The sequence below is a fragment of the Doryrhamphus excisus genome, linkage group LG1 (genome assembly GCF_037039965.1).
Source record: "Doryrhamphus excisus strain RoL-2023G ecotype Guam linkage group LG1, RoL_Dexc_Guam_v1.1, whole genome shotgun sequence".
NCBI lineage: Eukaryota > Metazoa > Chordata > Actinopteri > Syngnathiformes > Syngnathidae > Doryrhamphus > Doryrhamphus excisus.
Window position 1 is genome coordinate 12,728,062 of NC_136357.1, and position 25,333 is coordinate 12,753,394.

Below are 25,333 nucleotides of genomic sequence, written 5' to 3' on the forward strand. Positions count from 1 at the left end.
GGGTCCATTTACCCAAATATGCACATGTAGAAGTGCTATAACTTAAAAACATAAAAAAATACAACTAAATGTGGGATGATGAAGGATGCAAAGAATTAAAGTTTTCATTTTTAGTTTTTATTAATTTAATGTAGCAGCAGGATTACAGATATAAACTGAAGAGTATACAAATGTCCAGACCAAGGCAAAATACATGTTAATATAATTCAGATGAATGATAACACACTGGGGGGTTGACCATTATCCCTACAGTGGGGGTTATAAGGCTAAATATACTAAAGCTCACGCAACACACACACACGCACACACACACACACACACACACACACAGAGTTGGAGTGTGGGACAAAAAGCAACATGGATGAGCAAACAGTTCAGTACATGACGACAGACAGCTCACGCTATTGGCAATTAACAGTAACTTCATGGCTGTTTTTTTTATTATTATTAAACAAATCAAAGCATTTTAATCAATAGTAAATGCAAAGACCCCAAAACACTCGCAGAAACAATCTCAATTTCTTCCCTTTCACCTCACGTGTACAAATCTCATGAGGCATCCAAAAGAAAAAGACTGGTGGCAAACACATGAACTGATATGACTGTATCAGTAAGAAAACTACATTAGCAGTAAAACAAACCAGTGTGGGCTGTAGTTGAAACAAACGTAGGAGGATCCAAAGTAGCAAGGACACAGAGGAAACACCAGTAAACAGAGCAGAGAAAACATCTTTTTTTTTTCTTCTTTTTTTTGTTATCAAGGCACACAAAGTTCTTTAGAAAGCATCACAATTGAAATGACCCCTGCAGTATATTTTCACATTTAAATACACACGGATATTCATTTACACCCATGAAGGACAAAAGCCGTTTTTGTCTTTGTGTGTGTGTGTGTGTGTGTGTGTGTGTGTGTGTGTGTGTAAAAGTTTGGTGTGCTCTTGTCGTTCACCGCCATCCTGTGGTTCTCTTCCAGCGGAAAAGTCAATTTAATGAAAAACAACATAAATACCAGTCGGTGCCACTTCTTAGTTAGGGCGCACTCACACTTAGCTCACGAATGAGAACATATGCCATTTCATTATGATCCATCATCCTGACTATTTGCTCCTCCTGATTCTTAATAAAGGGGACCTATTATGCTTTGTCCACTTTTCTGACCTATAAATGTCGTTAGAATGTTGTATTATCGTGTCAGATAATGAGGTTTGCACATTTGGAAGTGATCCCTGAAAGAAGTTTGTGATGGCTCAAAACGCTTGGGTTTCAGAGCGCGTTGTAACACTGGTCGTTTGTGATGTCACAGATTGCTGGGCTTTCTTTATATGGGCGTGCGCTGTAGGCCAGATAGACTCTAAGCCCTCCCCCCAAGCGCTGCTTCTGTTTACTGTGTTAGCAATGTCTCCCACATTTGTCTGCAATTCTTAACGAGGAGACCACCAGGCACAAATTGGTTGGAGTTCGATTCCCGACCAGCAAAAGAAATACGGCATTTCACACTTGACTGTTTTGTGAATATGGTCCAGTAAGCAGCTGGACTAGCCAACAAAATTGTTGAAGCCCAACGTCTTTCCAACATTACTTGGTTGTGTGGAAGAGTCAGAAGAGCAAGCAGCAAGTAACAGTTTATCAGTGTCATAACTTCATTCTTATTAGTCATGGTCTGTGTAGCACTATAGAGTGTGCATACAGGGAAAATTGCCTGGAAATCTGAGGAAACCGTTATTTTTTTGTTTGAATTGTCCTAAGTCCCCCACATACGGTGCCTGTTAATGGTAATTACCACCTGTCACTATTGGAAATAAATAGACGGACACAAAAGGAGTTCAAATGAAGTGTCCTTGTATGATGTGGTATAACGGAGCAGAGCAGTGTGAGTGCGCCCTTCAATATCTAATTGGTCTGATGTCCACATACAATGAGGTAAAAAATTACATTCATAAAACTGAAGCCGTCTCCTCCTTTTTGTGTTAGTATGAGCAGTTTCTTCTTCTTTTGTGTTAGCATGGCTTTAAGAGGCATACTCCATGTCACCTATCACCATCATGTGCTCTTTAGCTCCCCTACACAAATGGGAATGGAATGCTTGGAAACTAGTGCCCTAGAGTCTGCCCTACAGTTACTGTGTGAGTCAAAAGTGCCATTTGAGATGCATGACCAAGGAGGGTTGGGGTTAAAAAGAAAAAAAAAAGACCACCAGTGACCTAAACCCACATCAGGACTTCCATTGTAGGAACTTCAAAGAAAATTCAGTTTGACTTCTTTTCACCACACCTACGCTTGCTTTCAGGCAACATACCAGCACTGATATTCTGCACTTGTTTATTTTTTTAAATTACAAAAATAGTCTACATTTGATACACAGATACAAAATTCTAAAAAAGATAATTTACTTTTAAAATGGATCACTAACAGCGACGGGACACGGGTAGATGTAAACAAATGCTTTTTTTTTAATGAGCGATGTCAGTCAAAATGGGACTTTTTTTTTTTTTGCTTGACGCCATGTTGGTGTAGATATGCCAAGTTATAAAGTTGGTGGAAATGTAACTAAAAGTACCTTTACAATACAATATGCTCCTCTCCATTGTACATACAAGAGCTGCAATAGAAATGAGTAAACAGGATTTCTGAAGGACCGACGCGAGACCATTTGATGACGGGAGCTTTGGTTTGTGGTCCAGTCCACTCAACTTGCAATGCCTGCGTAGCTGATATTTCAAAGAAAGAATCCCATCCCTGCTGTAACATAGCACCGTGGAATCAAAATAGCAGCCTCCATTGTCACAGTCAGGAAGATGCCAACTTCACACGGTGCCTTCCAACTGTTTCACACCCAACAAGTGAAAGTCACAAAAAAACAGCAGTCTGAACGGAGAGGAGTCGGCAAAAAAGAACAAAATATTCAATAAAGCCTTATGGAAAAAGCCAATAGAAAATTCAAACACTGATTAAATAGGGATTGGACCACAATTCTACCAAGGAGCATTAAGGTCACACTGAAAGGAATTCTTAAATTATGCAAAAAGGAACGTGAATACAGTCTCATTACCGGAACAACCTTTATAGTTTATAATGCTATTACAGGAAAATTATATTCAATTGTTTGTATGGATGATGATGCTGATGTGACGTGGACTATTGTTTTTATGTTCCCCCTTTTTATTGTCATTCTGAAGTTACTCCCGTAAAAGTGCAACCTTTACAATTTTTAGAGCTTCTCATTATAACTGTGACTTCAAAATATTTTCTCATTATAATTGCATTTTTGTTAAAATTACAGTTTCTATTATAACAATACTCTATTAAAACTTTTTTCTTGAAAAACTACAACTTGATTCTGCTAATATTACGAATTCAATCCAGTGAAACAGCAGCAATTTATATATTTCATATATTCTATTTTAGTTATACTCGTTTAGTAACATTTTCAATAAGATTGTTAGGACAAAAAAAATAAATCTTATTCTCATCAAATGTGCAGCTTCTTTCTCAAAATTCTAATATTACAACATTTTCTTGTAATATTATGACTTTATTCAAGATCTGTAATTATTCTCTTACTACAAAATGATTATATATAAATGGTCATTTTACTTTACAATTTTTCCTCCACATAAAAATTCCAATTTCATTCTCATGATGGCAACTTAATTTTTAAAATATTTTTCTTTCCAGTGTGGCCCCAACAGTCTTTGGTACAATAAAAATTGCGATTGAGCTGTGAGCATAATTTCATTACATAATTGCCTTGGACATTAAAACTACGGAGACATTAAGATGAAAAATTGTTGTTTGTGATGTTTTTATCCCGCACAAAGACAATTAGTTTTTTTTTTGTGTTCATTTCCTCTGCTTTTTAAGTCTTAATGTTGCTGTGTACAAATGCATGCGTGGATGGATGAAAGGATTAGCTGGTTATACAGAAGAGGTTATAAAGTGCTTGAGATAAAATGTCTATAAAACCACACAACACTCACAAGTGTAAAGTTTCTATCCACAATGACTCGGTAAAGGTTTACCTTCAAAGACAAAAAGATACAACAAACTTCATAGTTATTTGGAGGCCTGCACGCATGGAAACACAGAGAGAAGTCACAGTATTTAACCAGGTTAAATCTCATTCAGGAGTGTTAAACTTGAAAGTACACCAACAATAAATATATTCAAACCACTTTTGACAAATGTGTATTCATAGTTTTGAATGATCTTGAAAGTGCCCTCCTGTCAAATGTGCATAATGTAAGAGCCTTAATTGTTATCAGATTTCAGTTATTCAAAATACATATTAGCTGCTCCACAAAGCCTGCCTACAGTCGTCACCGCTCGGGGCAAAAAAAAGAGTTTCCACACTCCAAAAATGAGATTCAGCCCGACGTTTTTCTGCAATTGGATGTCGAATCCATGGCTAACTGTTTTACCGCCTGCTCATCGCGCTTTTGTCAAGTTTGCTTCAGTCAGTGACATTCCTTTTCTTTCCTTCCAGTTTTTCCATGAAAAACAACCTGGTTGGTTTGCCCCGCTCATAGGCCCAACATTATTAAAACACTCTTGAGAACAAAACACTGCATCTCCCCCCCCCCCCCCAGACTTACGGATAAAGCAGTTATTACAGGCCCCTCTGATCCTGCAAGAGGGGTAATAACAAAAGGCAGATCATCAATTCAAGGAAATGGATATACAAAGGCTATAATTTATGATAAATAGTTAATAAAAATGAGTTACATTAACTCATCATTTGGGGGTTTTAGGTAAAATGGGGCATTTAACTCTTAAATATACTTTTTTTTTTATTTTTAAAGTTTTGTGGCATTGGCCCAAAACACCATGCGCCGCTAGTCTTGTTGATTTTGAGAGTGCATGGCTACACGTCACCTTCTCTCCACGTGGTCCCGCGGACATCCTCACTGCTTCTGTAGGCTTTCCAGTAGGTCCTCTATTTTGCCCATGTTGGACGACGGCGATATCGACCCCTGCAGTGTACTCTGTAAGCTGCTTTGTATTTCAAGATTGGTCTGCATCGGAGTCGGCAGGCTTGTGTCTATGGTGGTCTGCAGACCAGGCTGCAGGGTCACCTGGGCGTTTGTCTGCATGGCGTTCTGCAGGCTACTCTGCATGGCGCTCTCCAAGCTGGACTGCATTTGTGCCTGAAGAGTGCCCTGTAAGCTGCTGTGCATGGTGGGCGGCATCGAGGTTGCAGCTTGGGAGATGGGCTGTTCCATGAGGGGCTGCATGTGACCCGAGTTCGGGGCTTGGCTCGGAACTGGAAGGGTTGATCCAGGGGAGTTGAGGAGCTGGGGAGTGTCTGGCAGGAGGAGAAAATGGAGATGGTCAATTTGAAGTAGTAGTAGAATGGTCAAGGCCTTGAAAAAAGAAACAAAACAGGAGCTTTTAATCGAGTCTTTGGTAGTAATAGTGGTTTACATAGCTTAGTCAAGGGACCAAGTTCCAGTTCATGACCAAACAGGATGAGCAGTATAGAGAGTAGCTTACCATTCTGTATGCCAAACACAAACAGGTTTGGTGGTCCTCGTTGGGCTACATTATCACCCACATTTGTCTGGAAAAGCTGCTCTGGGGGCTGCTGGCCAGGGTTGTCCACCACACCCACAGTCCCTTGGACCACAAAAATTGTTGTGCCGGGGGGCGCTGCCTGATTGTTCAGATCCTGTGAACCAAGAGTACTCTGGAGGCTGGACAGGGATGTCTGGGGTAGGAAAAGCTCCACGGGTTGACTGTTGGGGACGCTAGAAGAACTTGAGCCTACTTGCATTAGCTGCTGTTCCTGGAACAGGCTCCGCTGTTGATTCTGTGCGGATGTTGATGTCTGATCCTGGAAGGACATGGGTTCTACTGGCTCCTGCTGCGGAATTCCAACAGTGATGCCACCCATCGAGGAAGGACCTTGGGTCTGGGCGCTGAAGAGAATAGTTTGGGGAATGGCCTGGGGGTCTAGATCAGTTGTGCAGAGGAGCAGACCTGCCTGCGGAGTTTGGGACAGCTGGCTCTGGGGAATGGGGTTAGGCTGTGAATGGTTTGGTATGGTCTGGAACAAGGATCCCTGTTGCCCAATTGGAATTTGCGGTGACTGTTGACTCTGTTGTGGGGATTGTTGTTGTTCCATGGGGGTGCTCTGTTGCTGCATTTGAGACAGCTGAGCTTGAGGCTGGTTCTGAAACATGGCAACAGACTGAGGCTGGCTGGAAGACGTGTCCATGGTGGAAATGAATGTCAACTGCTGCTGTTGCTGGGACTGAGTGTTAGAGGAAAGATACTGCTGCTCTGTGGTGAGGCTGCCGCTTGTCAGAACCGTAAGCGTATTCTGGAGCAGAGCAGCTTGAACCTGCTGTTGGGAGCCCTGTGTATCCGCAATGGGCCCCGGGGACTGAAAGAGCTGCTGTGGGGGGGACGTATGGGATGGGGGCTGTGTTGGGAAGCTGGTTTGGATGGTGAGCATCTCACCTGCTTGCTGCAATAGGGAGACCGGCTGCTGTACTTGGGGGGAGGAATGGATCTGAGGCTGGAGCAACTCCGCCTGCAGCTGCTGTTGTAGATTTTCCAAAGCTTGCTGTTCCTGCATCTGCTGCTGCTGTAGGTTACTCAATGCTTGGCTTTGTTGCTGTTGGAGTTGATGTTGTTGTAAAGTACTCAGAATTTGACTTTGCTGCTGATCCTGGAGTTGGATGTTATTCATGACTTGCTGCTGATTCTGTTGCAATTGTTGTTGTTGAATGTTCTCCAGCATATGTTGCTGCTGTAGCTGCTGTTGGTCTTGTGGCTGTAGTATAAGTTGTTGTTGGATCTGCATGTTTCCGATGACTTGCTGCTGTTGAAGATTATCAAGGATTTGCTGTTGTTGTATGTGTTGTTGGTGTTGCTGAAACTGTTGTATTTGCTGCTGCTGCTGTTGCAGTTGTTGTTGCTGCTGCTGTTGCTGCATCTGCAGTTGTTGCTGTTGCGACAGCGAATTATCTGCAGCTCCCAATCGAAGGCTGTTCATGTTCTCTTGGACATGCTGTTGAAGGGATTCTGCAGTGGGTGTAGTGCTATAAAGCACAGAGTTTATCTGCTGCTGGACTACAGCTGCTTCTAAAACCTGCTGAAGGGCTGTGTTACTTCCAGCCTGGAGCTCTCTTACAGCTCTCTCCAGCTGGGTGACTCCTTCCTGGGCAAACAAAGGAACCTGCGACTGCTGTGGCTGAGAGGGTGCTGTTATTTGGGGCATAGCTACAACCACCACCCCACCACTGTTGTTTGAGCGTTCAGGAGGCAGGCTTTCCTGAGGGTCTCTCAGGAACTGCTGGGGAACCTCCGGTGTCACAGGAGGAATTGTTGGATCTCCTGACATTGGGAAGGATGTGGTTGGGGCAATGTCTTGCTTTTGTATGGAGTTGAGGGACTCGAGGCTGGGGAAGACTGGGGGCACCTGGGGAAGCTCCACATCGTCCGGTTGAAGGGACATTGCGCTCTGAAATGGTTCCCCACTTGAATGAGGGCTGGAGCTGAGCTCCAGTGTTTGCTGCACTGCGACAATTGGGTTCGGGGATTGCTTTAAAATGAACAGAAAAATCATGTCAGCAAATGAGCTTTGACTGATCATTTCTGTTTTGCAGATTGAATCCTACCTTGAAGACATTTGAGGGCGGTGGATTGCTAGACACTTCCATTGGTGTGTCCTCTTCTCGTTTGGTAGGCTGACCCGAAGATTCAGCTTGGTCAGACACTGATTTGATTTGACTATCGTATACACATGTCTTGAAGGAAGTTGCCTCTGTTTTTACTGTCTGGGTGTCTGTGTCATCAGCTGAGGATGAGAAGCAAACATGATAGCTTGATGACACTTGAGAGCTTAGACTGTACCAGATAGACGGAAACACTTTACCTGAGTCTGGTGTATAGGTGAACGATTGGGCTTCATGTGATTTACCAGCATTGGTCATCACAAAAATTCCCACAGAAACAGGGGAAGTTATGGATTGGTTGTGGAATGGAGGAGCTGTCACAATCAGATGATTCTAGGGGAAAAAAAACAAATGTAGAAATGTATTCAAATTTAAAGCAACATTACAGTCAATTGCAGTTACCTGATGGAAAAGGTCCATGTCTATCTTGGCCTCAGCTTGCCAGGAACTATCATCTACAAAATGTAGATGATAGTATTTATTGGTTTGCTCTTCAGTCACAGGTTTGTATCCACAAAATTTGGATACCAACAAAACCAATTTACACACCTGCAATGTTCTCCTGAAAAATTACTTTGGTTCCTTTGAGGAAGTTCTTTCCGATGATAAAAACTTCCTCTCCTCCTCTCACTGAGCAGCAGTGAAGACTCTTCTTCAGGATCTCTGGTACTCCTGCTGGCTGGGCTGGAGAATTGCAGAGGGGTAGTGGTTCTCAATTATTTCATGTCACATCCTGGAAAGAATGTTATTGTTTTCAACCCCACCCCCAATGTGAAATACTATTGACGACCTGTAATATTAATGTTTTTACCTGTACAAAAAACACTATATAAGTTGCTGCCACCAGCATTATTAAAGCATTAATAAATAGACTAAAAGACCAGTCAACCTTGAATAAATTTTATCAGTAGTCTCCCCTGCCTCTCAAGCCCCCCCGACACTGCACCTCACAGTGAATACTTTATATTTTAACTGTTTCTGCCTAAAGGAGCATGGCAATAAAAGTTGCAATACCATTTTGATTTTTTTTTTGTTCGACTGGTTTTCCTACTCACTGCACAGAATGGGCGACGAGGGGACTTGTAGAGTGAGCATGGAGCCATCCGTCTGGGGGATGCTGACTCTAAAGGCCAGCCGAGCGCGCGTGCTCTTCTTTTTGGATCCTGCCACACCAATGCGTGCCTCCACATCGGCATTGCGTAGCTTTAAAATTCCCACACAGTCCACCCTAAACAAGTGTAGCACAATTGAACAGTAATATATTAACAATGTGCACTAAGAAATCATTCTCAATCAACATGAAATAGCCCTTACGCAAGTGTCATGTCATTGCTGGGCTCAAGAGGGATCTCTATAACAGTGGTGCCCTCAATGTCCACTTCCTTGCAGGCGGTTGTGTTGCGGCCAGTTACCCTGCAGGCCTGATAGAAACCATGTGGCTTCACTCTGCCTGCATCGTTTGCTACGAATACCTGCAGCACAACTGGCTCACTAACACCCTCCAACTGGCGGGAAAAAAAATTAGGTCATTAAAAACAATGTGACAAATAAATGGACAAACACACAGTAAGCCGAGATAGAGCATCAAAGATCACAAGTTCAAATAATTTTCTGTGTGTCTGTGTTGAGCCAGTTTGGATTTATTACTGCAAGGTTAGAACTGACCTAATTTTTGAATTGGGTTCTCCGGTTGTGTCATCACTAATCTACCCAAGGAACCTGTGTGGCTGTTTCAATATGTCTCAACTGGCACCTTGGTCTTAGTTTAATCAGTGTTTGCATTGTTTCCATGCCAAGAAGAAGCCGGTGGCCTCCTTTGTCAAACCTTAATCGTGGGGAATCCCTGCTGTGTACGGTCTTTGACAGAGCCTCGGCTGCCCTCGGTCAGATAGCGAGCTCTGTGCTGAGTTTCAGGTTGCACCAGGATCTTTAATTCTTTCCCACTGCTTTTCGGGGGGAACTGGGCAGATAGTGAGCCACCCTTCACCGCAGTACCTGAATCCAGAGAGCTAAGTAATCATAAACCACAAGATGACGTTAATAGGACAAATTATTGTTACATTACTGTATGCGCCTTGAGGACTGGGATACCCACCTGGTTATAGGACTGGTCTTGTCTGGGCCAAGTTGGGAAAGGACAAAGTGAGGTGCCTTGGCACTGTCGGCATCAAACACGTCCATGCTGTCCTCTGGAGGAGCAGGCTTTGGGCCAGGTCGCTGACGAGGGGTTCGTTTTCTTGATTTGCGTGGCACCTCAGTGTTGTCGTTGTAGGAAAAGGAACTGGCTAAGCTGAAGTTGGAGACGGAGTCGTCAGCCCACATGCTGCTGCTTTGCTCTGAGTCTGGACCTGGTGCTCCAGCTACAGGGGGCTCCTCTAGGCAGGACATCTGACTGTCATCAAACAGGTCCTCAGGTGGTGGAGATATGCTCAATACAGGCCTCCGCTTTGATGGGGTGTTCTGAGGCTGCTGAACTCCGAGCCCTGACCCAGTATCGCCTGCTGCAGCATTTGCGCCACTGTTGCTCTTGCTGGGAGCAGATGCAGCTCCCTCCATGACTTGCACTTCTGAAGCTATAGCGCCAGCGCCATCCCCTCCAGAGGAGTGAAGATTCTGGGGGGCCTTGTGATGGTCTGAAGACAAAGAGGCGGGGCCAGTGGATATGCCAGAGCATGGTGGGGCTCCCATCGCCAAGGAGGAGGCAGAGGGGCTGGAGGTGGAAGATGTTGCATCTGCATGAGTATACAGACAGATAAGTCAGTAGGGATGTTACACGGAGAAGGCTAGCAGTCCCACTCAAGCAGCTGAATTTGTACATGATTTGAACTGATTTCCCCTCTTCCCAACTGTAATTTCAAGAATGTTATGGGTCCTATGCCCTCACTGTGCATGCGAGAGCGGTCAAGCATTGATCAAAATTCTGAAGTTAAAGTTGAGAAGGGTACTTTTGGTCCCACAAAGTTTTGATTCCTAAAAATCCCTTTCTCGAATAAATGAATGTGACAAAACTGACATGCTTTGTTTACAAAAACAAAAGCAAGCTACAAAATTCGTAACATACACATTGCCAGAAAGAAACATAACAAAATCTGGTCAAAACTTTCATGTACAGGCCAATTTGCAAGCTGGTAATGCGGCGTCAAATTAAATTTGCCAGGGTTGCCAGGGTTATATTACACTTTGTGCAATGTGCATTCAGTAGTAAAAACGTATTTTGCGCATGCCAATTGGAAGATTTTGTTGGGACTGAGCGTAGCCATAGAGACAGAATAAACAAGCCTCTGACCTATGGAGCAGTGAACTGCAGACCATTTTATATGCAGACACTCCCTGCCTCAGAGGGAACTTCCTGCAATAAAAATGAGACAGCCAATGAGCAACAAGAGAGCTGATCATTCAAGACTCAACTTCTGTCAATCAGTAAATTGGATAACTTAAAATTGTGAAGGGAGCCCTGTTTTGTGATGTCGACTCTACATTTTGAAGCATTCATGAGGCTCCTCATCCTCAGAGGGACTTTACAGCATTCATGCTTCCGATCTGCACTGCTTAGGGTCAGGATAGAAAAAAAGATGCATTAAAAGTGGAGCTCTCTCAAAAACTTATTTGACCAGTTTGCTCTTTAAGACGTATTTCTAGACTTAAATTGTTCCCATATATAAATCATATCGGCTCTCCTGAACCATGATCCAAGATCAGACCACATGAATTTGTTCAGTCCAATCATTTCAAGGGGCAACTTCACTTTTTCATTAAAAATAAATCCTTTATATGTCGTGAATTTGGCAACTTCTCTAAAGTGTAGGAACTCCTTTTCAACAAAGACTTTACCACACGCTTTCTAAAGTGACGTGGTGACTGAAATAATAGCAAATTGGCACAAACTACTCATAACCCCAAAAAAAACCAAATGCCTGAATGAATTGCTATTCAAGTCCGTAAGCAGTCCTGATCTGCAGTGCCAGGTGATGCTCAATTGATCTTTCACAGGAGTGGATGACCCAAATATTTATGTTCAACTGCCCAAAAAAGCCAAGTGACAAAAAACATCAAGCACAAGCATCACAGGAGACGTGCAGCAAAAATTGAGTGAAATGTCAAAAGAATGTCGTGTGTTAGGATCCTGTAAGTGCAAAAACACAACTAGAACATCATTTCACTTTGGTTTAAGAGTTCAAATGATGAACAGGAAGTAAATAAAATATCAATTGTTTTTGGAGTGGCCCTGAGGCCCACCTCCAAAGTCAACCAAAGAATAGCTTCACCATTTGAGTGTCCCCTAAATCTGAAACATATGTCACTCCGTTGATTTTGTGTCACAAGTGAGAAGGCCACACCTCACTTGGCCAGCCAGAGAGAGGACAAAAGCAGAGAACAGCCACAAGCAGGGATGGAGAACCCCTGGATGTTTCCATTAAAATTATATTTACTTTATCTTATTCATGTTTTAAAAAGATGGTTATTTATTAACCATTATTAACCATTAAGGAGATGACACCGTTCTGTCTTGGGGTTTAGTCCATCCCTTTCCAAGAGTTGAATTAGGTTAAGATGAGAGACGCATGCGCACACTGCAGTTGCAGTGTTGATGAACATGGTATCCTGAACACAAAGGCTAACAGTCAGCATGCCCCTGCTGTTATGATTGCAAAGTCTTTGCAAAGTTTTAAAAGTTTTTTATCTTTAGTAACCGGTGAAAGGGTGAAGTTGCCCTCTATCACCGCATGTTTGTGCCCCACATGGTATTGGGGGAACAATTTGCGAGTAGACTGATCCCAGATCATGGCTTTCATCTGTTGATTCGGTGGCTCACCTGAAGCCAAGGCTGCCGATGGAGGAGGCCCCGCCTCTCCCCCGCTCTTCTGGCTCATGGTGGCTGAGTCGGTCTGGGTGGTCGACTGCTGAAGCTGAAGCTCTTTGGGGAGGAGGTCATATACAGACTCTGAAATACGAGACAATGGGGAGGGGGTTATGATTTAAGTTCTCTCAAAAGTGTTGGGGACAGAAAATGACAGACTAACACTGCAAACATAAGGGAAACGTGACTGTCACACCTACAGGAACTGAAAATCTTTTCTTTGCAGCTACAAGAGCTCCCATTCTTATAGGATTGCTTGGAATGCTCTCATTTCCCAAAGAGCCGTTGTAACATGCAAGATCCATGCCGGCCATGTTTTCAGCCAATCTTATTTAAATGTTATAGTAATGTGAAGAAAGTGCAGTTCCCCGTTAAAGGGGCGTACCAAATTTCATCAAGATTCAGATAAACACCCAAAAGTTACAGTGAGTATTTTGGGCAGTGTACATAGCTGTGTGAGAAACTTCAAGTCAGAAGTAAAATATTTACACTGTATAACAAAAGCTCATCAAGGATGATAGCACAACCAGCTAGGTAGTCTCACAGATATAATGTCACTTTCAATATTACTTTCAAAATAAATCCTGGAATAGCTTAAAAGAAGACCTGGTATTGGCTGCACGGCGGCGGTTAGCGCGCAGGCCACACAGTGAGGAGACACCAGGTCAATTCCACCCTTGGCCAAGAAGCTCCACTCGGGCATCTCTCTGTGGAGTTTGCATGTTCTCCCCGTGCATGCGTGGGTTTTCTCCGGGTACTCCGGCTTCCTCCCACATACCAAAAACATGTTAGGTTAATTGGCGACTCTAAATTGTCCGATAGGTATGAATGTGAGTGTGAATGGTTGTTTGTCTATATGTGCCCTTTGATTGGCTGGCGACCAGTCCACCTCGAAGACAGCTGGGATAGGCTCCAGCACCCCTGTGACCCTTGTGAGGATAAGCAGTAGAAAATGAATGAATTAATGAAAGACCTGGTATCATGATCAAAACATTTCCTAGATCTCCAAACACATTCTGCTAGTGAAATTGACATAAAATGGCATGACAGGGTGAATACAAATATCTGCCAGTGGGAGCTGTTTAGTGAGCTGCAACCCAGAGAGACATGCCATAGCAACATGATTCCTAGAAGCCCATTACCAAGCAGCGTGGTGCCCCTGGAATAAACCTCACTTGATGGCATACATAGGCGATTAGGTAGTCTAGTTGCTAGGAGAAAGGAGTGTATCAACATGGCTATTTCAGCTGTGCATCAGCGGCGCCAGGCATATGTAGTAGTAATCTGATACTCAGCAATGACTGAGCACCAGCAGAATGTTGAAAGTGACAAGAAACATGATCTTGTCAATGACATCAGCAACGCCGTTGACGGAGAGACAAGGTGAAGTTATTGCTGCTCACATGAAAGCCTCACATGGCATGGTGGGGGTGGGGTGACAGACAAGACACAGTCTCCTGCTTATTGTTCGTCACAGGCTAATCTGTCTTAAGAAGATAGTCGTCTCGGATGTACAAGTTGTTGTCCGCAGGGTTTGGCGTTATTACCAGCAGGAAATTGCAGTTCCGCAAAACTGAATAGCATCGGGTTCATGGGGATTCAAGTGGTAAAAACATGACAAATTGATCAGGACTCTTAAAATATGAAGAAAACAGAAATCACAAAAACAACTTTGTTCCCAACAACAAACTCTCTCCAAAGTAATACTGAAATGCTAACAAGTGACCTTTGTTCGTAGTATAAAGAAAAGTATGTTTTTGTACATGGGTGAAGTCCTCCTAAATCTAAATTAGTCTTTAAAACAACCCCACAGCCTTGAGTGTGAATGGTTGCACGTCTGTGGTTGCACATTTAGACTGCCTTAAGCCCGTATTAATGTGTGCCAAGTCAAGAGTGTGCATCTGAAACAGCAGGATTATGATACACTTTCGCTTCACATGATGCAATTGGGACATCAGAAATGGGTGTTTGACAAATTTGGGCTGCTGTGTCTGACCTATATTATGAGGCGGGTCACGGTACCAGTGCGGTTGACATGCAATATGATGTGTCAACACTGGATTAATCCATGTCATTGCACTGGTTTGAATGGAGTGCGAGGCACTTGAATGCGCAGCAGCATGGGCCAAGAGAATAAAAGGTTATTCAAATTTGTCTGTAGAAATTTACCATGGGTTATTGGAAATTAACATAAGTCTGGATTTTATTTCATTTATATATTTTTCTTATTTAAAGTTGGAATGATTTTTATTGTCACTATTTCCCATTGGATTGCAGTTAATAATTCCTTCTTATTTATAGGAGTGTCCTGGTCCAATACAAGTAGTTGATTCCAGACTGTGCCCCAGCGTGTCAATGCAGCAGTTTAATTTATTTACGATGATTGCTATTGGCTGTACTTAAAAAACAAAATTGCCCATCATTCGTTATGTGAAACATGAACACATATTTATTTGCCTTTTCTTTGCATTATAACACAAGAAAACAAGTTAATATGACCTAGATTACAATGCTGTCATCGGGATACGCTAAGGCTGGGTGATGTATAGATATTTTAAAAATATTGATATTTACTTTTAGCATGATATCAAAATCAACCATATCGTTAATATCGATAGACTGGATTTGCGCTGTATCTCCCTCATGCCTGTATACGCAAGGCGGAGAAGAAGCCCAGCTGCTTAGTTGAAGCTAACAGACTAGCGTTTCTGCAGTGAAAGAAGTCAGCAAGGAATAAGCAGTAACTCAGTAATATGGAGGTACTTCGAATCCAGACCATTAAAAAAATAATTTTCACCACCTTAGAATTTGGCACAAACTCCAATATGAGGAATGTGTGCGATGTCTGTCGCGCTGAAAACGATTGACTCGCAATGTCCAGCAAAGTTTTAAAGTCAATTATTTAGCACAAGCACTACCACAAATGTACCAAGAGGTCAGACAGACAGCTGCTAATGTCCTCTTAAACCAGGCACTCCTTCATATTTACTTCTTTTGTTATTGGCGGAGGATTGGAGCATAACTAAAGGTTTGGTATTAGAAAAAAGGATTATATTTGACCATTTTCTATATTTATTTTGAAAAGAATGGCCGACTTTATTGTAATGGCTACGTTTAGATTGACTGTATATGACAACTGTCATGTTAAAAAAGAAGTCAATAGTTAATATTGATTTCTTTTATAGTTACAGTGGGGAAAATAAGTATTTGAACACCCTGCAATTTCGCGAGTTCTCCTGCTTTGATATTGTCATCTTAGGTGCATGTCCACCTTGAGAGACATAATCTATCTTCAATCGTCTAACTGAGGCAAGGAAGTTGTTCTCCAAGGTCTCGCAATACATGGCCCTGGTCATCCTCTCCTTAATACAGTGCAGTCGTCCTGTCCACCTCCAAAGCATGATGCTTCCACCCCATGTTTCACTGTAAGCATGGTGTTTTTTGAATGGTATTTGGTCTTATCTGACCACATAACTTCCACCCATGACTCCTCTGGATCATCCAAATGGTAAGGACAAACTTAAGACAGGCTTGGACGTATGCCGATTTAAGCAGGGGAACCTTGACGTCTTAGTGTATTTCCCACAGTAACCTTGGAAACAGGTGCCAGCTCTCTTCAGGTCACTGACCAGCTCCTCTCCCATGTAGTTCTGGACTGATTCTTCACCTTTCTTAGGATAATTGATATGCCACGAGGTGAGAGCTTGCTTGGAGCCCTAGTCCGAGGGAGATTGACAGCCATGTTTAGCTTCTTCAGTTGATCTTTTCTCACCAAGCAGCTTGGCAATTGCACCGTAGCCCTTTACAGCCTTGTGGAGGTCTACAATTTTGTCTCTTGTGATTCCGTGAATCCATGATTTCAAAGTGGGAGCACTCGCAAAACTGCAGGGTGTTTGAATACATATTTTATTCACTGTAAGTCACTAACAGTATAGAAAGCCAATAGAAAAACTCAACCGAGGCATGCTCGCCGAAATAGTGGTAATAGTGGCACTTGTGGTAAGGTTCTCTCTATATTGACAGAAGGTTCAATGAAAATGATAAAACTCTGGAGTAAAAAAAAACACCGTTTTATTAACACATGTTAAAGATGAAGGAAACAACGAAACCAATATTATAATTGCTATATTTGTAGTGCGTAAGTACAATATGAGATTGAATCCCTAACCCATTATAATTTACATTAGTTTTTTATAGCTTGTCAGAAGACATCTGGACAAGTTTAGGTCAAGGTGGGTTTGAGTAAGCAAACACAGGTGGACTAACTGGACATAATTAAATTGCCTCGCGTCAGAGGCATGCACAGCTGACATTACACATACCGAAAAGGCTTTTGTCAAACACCAAGGTCACTGGTCCATTTTTATTCTTTACAGCTGGCTTTGTGGTTAGGTTAGGATGGGGAGGGATGCTGAATGAATTAAGATGCCGCAATGACTATGTTTTTGGTGTACTTGAGAAATATGCAGCGCAGGAATTATCTTTAAATCTAAGTGCTGGCTTTTAAATTGCGTTCTTGAACAGATAACAGTAACACTGCAGCCACAGAACAACAGACAAAAGAGCTACTCATGCCCTTCACACCAAGGGCTGACTCTTAAGGGTTTAAAAAAAGCAAATTTTCATCTAGTCTACATTTCTCACGTCCACTATACGTATATATTGTAACCTGAGTTCGCAAAAATTTTGAAATTGTGGCCTCACAAGCCACTAGTCTCAGTGGGCAGAAGAGTGGATACTGGGCTCTCAATTTCGCTACGAAGACTCAACAAGATGCTGTTTGCTGTCAGCATACTGTATGCTGCTGCAGTTGACGGAAGTTACATAAGCTATATGGGCTCTGAAATCAATGTGCCCAGGAAACAAGTTCCGTTTAATATCAGTTAATGTTTTAAATAATCAAAATACGGAAATATACCGTAAGTACTACATATTGTCAATGTACTTGTTAATGCATGACCATCGCATGTATATGAAACAATAAATGTTAGGTAGGTCCAATGATGTGCATTGTTAGCTAGCTCTTACTAACATGTTTTCTCCTGTTAGAATGCACAGAAAAGGGAGAAAAATATGTGTGCAGTTCTCCTTTAAAAAGGAACTTCCCATTTTTTTGGAATCACTTGCCCAAAACTAAAAAAACGGCAACAGTGCTCCATTTACATAACTGACTTGTACATTAACAAAGCATGAAAACATGAAAAACTATTTTTATCTGCTGGACTAGCGCGTCGCTAATCGCTAGTCTCAGAGTCATTTACAGACGGAAGAGTGGATCCCTCACTCTCAAAATTCACCACAAAGATTTTTTACCTGAGGACTGGAGCAAACGTCTTAAAAAACACAACAGCCAGTAAAAAAACACTGGTTAGTTCATCGTGTGTCAAAATTTACTGCCATTAAAGGAAACTTACGTTAACATGTTATTAACGCAGTGCGTTGTCCCACGGCTGTGGCTACTTCCGTGTTTTTTTAACATCCCCGCTAACAACCCTTTCCCCCACCATGACAGTGTTTTGACCACCCGTGCTCCATGCAACATACATTGTAAATCTTCTTGGATGTACCTTCCTGTGACCCAGAACACGGTAAGCTCAAAAAATGTGCTGCTTTCTTTTTCAGAGCTTCATTTAACTTTGTCTTTAATCTCCTAATTTTTTTATTTAATTATGTTTCCTTCAACTAACTTAAAGTTAGTAAGTGCCACTAGTGTACAGCTCCATTGACAACTGCAAATGGTGGACAATGGAAAATCAGGCTGGACCTCAAGCAAGAGCTGTTTTATTTCTGTTGTGTCAAAGCCCCTCTGTGTTTCCACTCATTAACGTGTCTCTACCGCATGAGTGTTTCACTCACATTTGCCGCTAAAAATAGATGTGTGAACTGTGAAATGCAATTAGAAGCGAGAGAACAAATTAAAAGTGAAATTCAGAGGCAAAGCCCGGCTGACCTGCAGATAATTGGCTTCCTGTGCACTTAAGAGTTTACAGCCCTTTTTTTCTGAAAAGACTTATTTTTGGCTGTGATGAGGAGTTAGCATAGCTAATTGTCGCATCACTGTCACATCTTCATTTAAACTGTTCTTACCCTTTTCCATTAACCAGCTGAAACTCAAAAGCTGCAAAAAACGGATCCACTTCAACACTTAGACACGAAGTGGCTGCATGACCGACTTTAATCATTGACTCCATTAGGTTAGTTGAGGTTCAGTTATTTTCATTGCCCTAGAGCCTGACATTACCTGAGCTTTGTTTTCACCATAGAGAGCACAGCATACCAGTTCCCTTTCTTGATCAGTTGGTGAAAGATGTTTTGAAGTCTTTTTGGAAACACCTGACTCACCGTGTATAAACTCAAAAAGTGCTAACGTTGGCATTGCCTCTACCTTACCTGCCTGAGGGGGAGCGCTTATTGTCGAACACACTTTGTCAGAAGCAATGCTGGTGTGGTGGCGCTCCGGAGAACCAGGACGCTGGGGCGCTGTGTCCACCTCGCCTGCCCGAGTATAAGCACTCATTGTCTGACATACTTTGTCAGCGGCACCGCCGGTGCCATGGTGCTCAGAGGCCGGACGTGAGGGCGTTTACTGTGCAGGCGATCTTGGCACAACATTGGTAGGGTTAATGTGGTCAGTACACATTTTTTGCAACTACACACAATGAAAGTTCCTCCTGCACTAAAAGTTCTATATGGTGTCTGCATGCTCCAAATCCATAGTGGGAAGGCACTAATCCCCAAATTTTGCCCATGCTTACAAGTACATCAGTTTAGGACCGGGTATTCATAGTTACTACATGACGGATGATCACATCGCGAGCCTCAAACTCACCACATATAACAGGTCCCATTTAATTAAGTGCAATCGTCAACTAATGGCCTGGCATGCATGCGGATTGTGATGTTTTCATTAATGTTCCTGTTATATGATTGGTGGAGATACTGTATGTTCTGTATCATATAATCGAGTGAAAAACCCTAAGCTCGCTTGACTGACGAGAACTAAACCTGAACTAAAATCCATGACCATATTAGCTTGCACAATAAAAAGGCTAGTGTGATCACTGCACAAGACACAAATGCTGAACAACACCCGCATAATCTTCTAAGCTTCTTTCTCCAACCAACAAGAAAACATCTTACTCAACATCTTAGCTGATGCAAAGTGCAACCACGTAAACAATCCACTCTGGAGGAATGATTGTCAATTAGCTGCAGCATACAATACAATACATAATACAGTACATTAATACTTGTCAAAATCTCAGCCTGTCCATCATATTAAGCCTCTGCAGTTTACTTTAGCCCCTTTTGTACAGTTTCACGCCTGTAATGTGACACCGGTATGTTGCCATGTCGCTCTGTGTTAACTGCACAAGACATAAACAATCAGGCGGCGGTGGTACAAACCATTGCCGTATCTATTACTGTGTAAATGGGACAAGCAAGAGCAGCCACTGGTGTTGACATACCTCTGTTACTGAATGCTGGAAGCCTATATAAATTCACACGACTGGGCGACGCTTTGACTACATTTACATGTTCTGTGTAAACAAGAAAAGGCAAGCATGACGGGAGGCCCAATTCTACAGGATATTGTGCAATCTTGGTGTAAAAGAGGCTTTTTGTCTATTTGTGTTTCGGCATTGGTATTGTGCTTAATGGGTCCTGTCCTATGACGACTTTTTAATGATGCTCCAACAGCAATGTGTCCCTAGAGCCTGTGTATGAGGACCAAACGTGAGAAAAATCCATTATTTCCCTCACTTGTTTTCTACACTTAAGATAGAATTTGGCCTGACACGATTGCTTTTGAAGTTTTCATGGCATCGTGAAGGAAAACTTTCTTCCTCATGAATATGATGACACAGCCTCTGACTCCCTAGCTAGACGAACCCACTCCATGTACAGTATATGCCCACCATTTTGTTTGGTGTGATTCATTTGTTGTAATAAGTTACATCAAAGTGCTCATGAAACCAAAACGTCATTTTTTGTGTGTTGGATGTGTTCCGCATCTGGAGAATGTGGAGCATGTGACGCCGACACCAGACGGTCCTAGCCAGATCTTCACATTCACAGTGTTTTCACATGTTTTCTCAACAGTTACGGCCCAGCTCTGGATGAATTGTTGTTGTTTGTCAGACATATTTTTTATTATGCTCCTTCGTTCTGCTGAAGGCCTTTGCTGCAACGTTTGAGGACACAGAATAAACTTGTTCACATTTCCTAAAGATACCATTCCCCTTGTCTGATTGGCAAACCTTGTGGGACAAATGTTAGCAGACAGGTGTGGATAAGCGCAGGTAACTAGCTTCAAAGCGAAAGATGCACAAAATGATCAATTGACAATTAAAAAACATGTTTCCTAATTTCCCAATAGTGAAATAAAGTAAATTACATTTGCAAGTCACAGGCAATAATGACCCGTACAAAAGATTGTGATATTCAAAAGGGGAATGCCTAAGAAGGAGAATGCATAAGCGCACTCAATCTATTGACCTGGACAGTGCAACTCTACTGTCTAGTCTTCGAGCATGAACTGCTGATGTGAGGCGAAACATCTCCGAAAACAACCCAAGCAGTCCAGCTGTGATCAATTCAATGCCCCGAGTATACAACGACCTGGATAAATGAGAATTACGGCTGCAGCTATCGAATATTTTAGTGATCGAGTATTCTAGTAGCTGCACTGTGGCCGAGATTTCATTGTTCATTGAGGGCCGCGTTCCAATTTATTATTAATGTTGCAATTTAGGAAAATATTAAATAAATGTTCATCATTCTTTGCCTCTTGTGGGTGACCTATGGCCAGTTTGCAGTGTCACCATTCAAATTCGCATGAGCAAAACTGCTGTTAGAAGTGTTCCAAAATTCAACTTGACCCAGCTGCTCCTTCTCCCCACTGCACGATAGGCACCATGTCTCTAACTAAATCTCTGATTAGACTGCGCTGACCTGACCCCAATACAAGCACATACAGACATTTCATGCAAATATGCAAAATAAAAAACAATATATTTATATATAATAATAGAAAAGGCTCTGCCAGGCTGAAGTGAGCTACTTCAGGGACACAGAACATTTGTTTACTGTTAGTTCATGAAATCGCCCTCCTCGCATTGCAATCAAACTGAAATGGCACCCATCGGTCACACAAAGGGACGGCAGGCAGGTAAAGGTTATTGCTGCAATTATTTTAAGTGACATGCAATCACAATGTGAACAACCAGTGGGGATAATAAGCTGCGCTACACCAGTACCTTGACAACATGAATAAGTCTGTATTTTGGTTACGACTAATGTAACACACCCCTTGCTCATGAATAAGCAAGCAGCACAATAGGTGTTGAAGTGGTGCCATTATACTTATGAACTACAGTGAACATCAAAATGGTAGTCCTCTTTAAGATGTACAAAAATATACCTGTAAACACCACAAAGTAATGGCAAAAAGGAAACAAGTGATTATGATCAACAATTAATAGACGTTATTGTGATATAAGCATGTGGTACATGCCTCTCTGTGCTGGTTGCTCAGTACAATACTATATGGAAAAGTGGGTAGTATTTCGACGACATTAATAATAGAGAAATAGATTGATCACAGTCAATTCATTTGTGTTTAGTCTAAATATGACGAGGCTCACCTTCCACCAGCCCCACAGTGATGGGTGAGTACTTAAGTAATTTTGTAGGTTAACTTCTTGTTACACTTGTACGACTTTTGAAAATAAAAGTTTGATGCCTCAAGTCTGACTGTATGCTTCGCTATGTACTACCATCTCCAGAATTATGGATGAGTCCACAATTTTAATAGGGTGACGTTAAATAATGAAAGAATACATACATGAGTAAATACTGAAATACAAAATTATATATGACGAATGAATAAACACAAAATATATAATAACTAACAACAGTTCTCAGCATTCTGCTCCGGACAAAAGGGTGGAATGACAAACATGTAAAGCCACGACGTTCGCTTGTGTTTGACTCTATCAAGATATTATCACTGTCGTGTGACACGTATTGCAAATCGTATCATGGGGTACCCAGATATTCCCGGCCCTAGTCTGTTCCATAATTTTACTCCACACATTGATATATGGAAAGCACCTTTCCAAGCTTTTCAGCGAATAACCGTATGGAATGTGCTCAACCACGACGCAGGACTTCCAAAGGATCACAACGCAGCCTAAACACAGCCTTTACGTCTCTGCGATGTGACATTGCAATCTTTCGGAGGTGCACTTGATGCACTGTTGATCGGGTTGGAGAAGTCGACAAACACGCCAATTAGCATCTCTTCAGTCACCCCTATTCACTAGCTATGATGGAAGCAAGCAAGGTTGCTTGTCAAGTGTCTTGGCTGCTAAGTCAGTTGATTTCTGGACAACGCCGCCCCTAGTGTTTTGTCAGAGAATTTAATGACACAACTCGAACTTTGAAAGGTTTACAATGGCATCACAAGGGGCAATGTGGTGACTATGCAGAAACATAAATAAACACAGTTTGGCATTCACAGATGAAAATCCAGTACAAAGCCACAAAAAAGGCTTTTGACTGGATTCGACAGTAGTTCTTTAGTGGTGATAAAAAGCACTTCTCCCTAAAATTAAACACAGCAGCTGGCAGACTCTTTTCAACAGTATTTAAGGTGGAATTAATTTTCAGTTGGAATTAATGGTGGCATTTGGTTGCACCATAGCAACACTCCCCCATTTTCAGTGCCAGCCAGCCAGCCACATCAATTGGGCACCACCTTTGTGAAATCAGACCATGTGACTTGGATACTTCACATTCAAGTCAAGCCGGACCCAAAAAAACAAGAGGCTGTCAAAGGCAACAAAACAACCACGCTATCTCTCCCAACACACACTTGTGCAGACTAAACCGCGCACAAAAAAAACATGCGACGAGCCACCACGCGTAGTTTGGATGTGCTAGTGATTAGACGGATGGCTAGCTATCTGTGTAAATATAATCTACAGCAAAGCAACTACTGTGTACCGGGTAGATAACCGCTATCGGTAATAGTGGTGTTATAACAAAGACAAGCGACCGAAGCCATCCGTCTTCCGCCAGGCATGTGACAAGGGCAGCTCAAGCACGCAGGTAGTCGCCTGTAGCAAAGAAGCCAATTGCAGCTAACTAAGTAAGCTAGCTTAGTGGCTACCAGCTAAACAGCTAACCTCCTGCTAGCTAGCAGCTTAACGGGAGCTATCCGTCTGGGCATCCAAGCCGAAACAAAAAGAGCCAAGAGTCACCAACATAGACTTTCATTTAACAAAATGTCTTACCTTTAGCGTATAAAGATTTGGGGGAATTGAGGTCGAGGTCCGAGCTAAGGAGCGATACAAAATCAGAGGGCATCGCAGCGCTTCATGGAGGGGAGGGGAAGCGGACACTCTTCAGTAGAAACGAAGTCGTCTTTTTTCGTCTTGGTCAACAGATTGTGCTACGTCCCAAGAGCGGAATGTCTTACAAAACGACATTAAAAGAAGGTTTTAAAGCAGGGTAAATGCAAAACTTTTCATACGAAAAAATAAAAAATCCGTTAACTAGCACGTCTCATCACGCTGAGACTGAGGAAGGGAAACACGACGTGCTACGTTGAGACCAGCGCGCGCGCGCACACACACACACACATGGGTGGCCCCGCCCCTCTGTGCTGCGCATGCGTACTCAAGTGCAAGGTCGACAAATCACACTGGAGAGCAATTTTATTATACAGTAATGCACGATTTATGCATGTAGTACTTGGCTTCTGGTTTTATAACAGCAGTAGCTGTAAATAGTATACTTCCCGCCGTATATCACTGTAAGGAAATGTAAAAAAACATAGACATATACAAATATGCTTATATTTCAATTTATTATATTGATTATATGTACACCCTCAACGGGAAATCTAAACAAAAGTTGACTTCAGAGCCTCGATTAAGGGGACCTCAAAAGGAAGCAATCGTAGCTGCAATGTCTTTTTACCTGCATCATGCATAAAAAGTAACAAATTACATTTCCTAGCATTATTACTTATTTTTATTACTCAGTCTATTAGTCACACACCCACTGACATTAATTGAACTGTCATTATGTTATTATTGCTTTTGCACATCTTAATCTTACTTTTTAATTATTTATTAAGTGTCTATATGGGCAGTGGGTGCTCATTTAATTGGAGTCAAATTCTTTGTTTCTGCTGGCATACATGGCCAATTAAACTGATTATTGTATTTTTTTGTGTGTGTATTTAAATGCCAGGGCCCAAACATACAGTTATAAGAGAAGTCAAGTGAAAGTGTTGGGAAAGAAAGGAATAAACTATAAACTAAGCCAGACAAAGTAACTGACTTGCTATGATGACCCCTGACGGGACACTAGTGGTGTGCGATACCGCTAGATTTGGTATCAATCTGATACCATGGTAAATACAGGGCCAGCAGCTCCGATACCGATAAAAAAAAGAAATTAAGGTGGATGCATCATCAATCTGAATCAGTCTAAATCCGAATGATTGTTTATGACCTTTTTTGTTATTATATAAAATATAATAACGCTTCCCTTTCTTTATGCTATCCTCCAGCTCCATGCAGCTTTGGTGGGGCTTTTTTGTCATTCTTTAAATGCAAAAGCTTTACAGTATTTTATATCAACACAAAAACATCACAATGTGTGAGATGTGTACCTTAGAAGAGTTTGCTGCTGCTCGAATGGGCGGATTGCGCATTTCCCAGCATACTTTGCTGTACTTAAAATTATCACTTTTTTGCACTTATGCAGAAATGTACTATTT

At 42.1% G+C, this 25,333-nt stretch overlaps 1 protein-coding gene across 6 annotated transcripts; it reads right to left on the reverse strand.

Annotated features, from left to right (window-relative positions):
- Nucleotides 1-99: 99 nt before the first annotated feature.
- nfat5a (nuclear factor of activated T cells 5a) lies at nt 100-24,177 on the reverse strand. Of its 6 annotated transcripts, XM_078790322.1 has the most exons (13): nt 13,144-14,184; nt 12,493-12,621; nt 10,966-11,028; nt 9,775-10,411; nt 9,505-9,688; nt 8,994-9,184; nt 8,735-8,907; nt 8,229-8,363; nt 8,082-8,134; nt 7,880-8,012; nt 7,623-7,801; nt 5,491-7,546; nt 100-5,302 (listed from the first exon to the last, which is right to left on the reverse strand). In XM_078790322.1, exons 4-13 carry the CDS (start codon nt 10,365-10,367, stop codon nt 4,902-4,904), a joined length of 4,098 nt encoding a protein of 1,365 aa, XP_078646448.1. In that variant the 5' UTR covers nt 10,368-10,411; nt 10,966-11,028; nt 12,493-12,621; nt 13,144-14,184; the 3' UTR covers nt 100-4,901. The 6 variants fall into 6 exon arrangements, with proteins under 6 accessions (XP_078646448.1, XP_057930543.2, XP_078646440.1 ...); XM_058074560.2 differs by lacking the exons at nt 10,966-11,028; nt 13,144-14,184 and adding an exon at nt 23,838-24,176; XM_078790314.1 differs by lacking the exon at nt 10,966-11,028 and having other exon boundaries at nt 13,144-14,192.
- Nucleotides 24,178-25,333: the final 1,156 nt, after the last annotated feature.

Excerpts from the sequence above, each read along its gene's own strand:
- nfat5a (XM_078790310.1), bottom strand. The coding sequence starts at position 13,324 with ATGTTTTTGGTATGTGGGAGGAAGCCGGAGTACCCGGAGAAAACCCAC. Across the intron at positions 9,689-9,774 it reads AAGACCAGTCCTATAACCAG|CTCTCTGGATTCAGGTACTG; the intron begins GTGGGTATCCCA and ends ATGATTACTTAG. Across the intron at positions 9,185-9,504 it reads AGGGATTCCCCACGATTAAG|TTGGAGGGTGTTAGTGAGCC; the intron begins GTTTGACAAAGG and ends TTTTCCCGCCAG.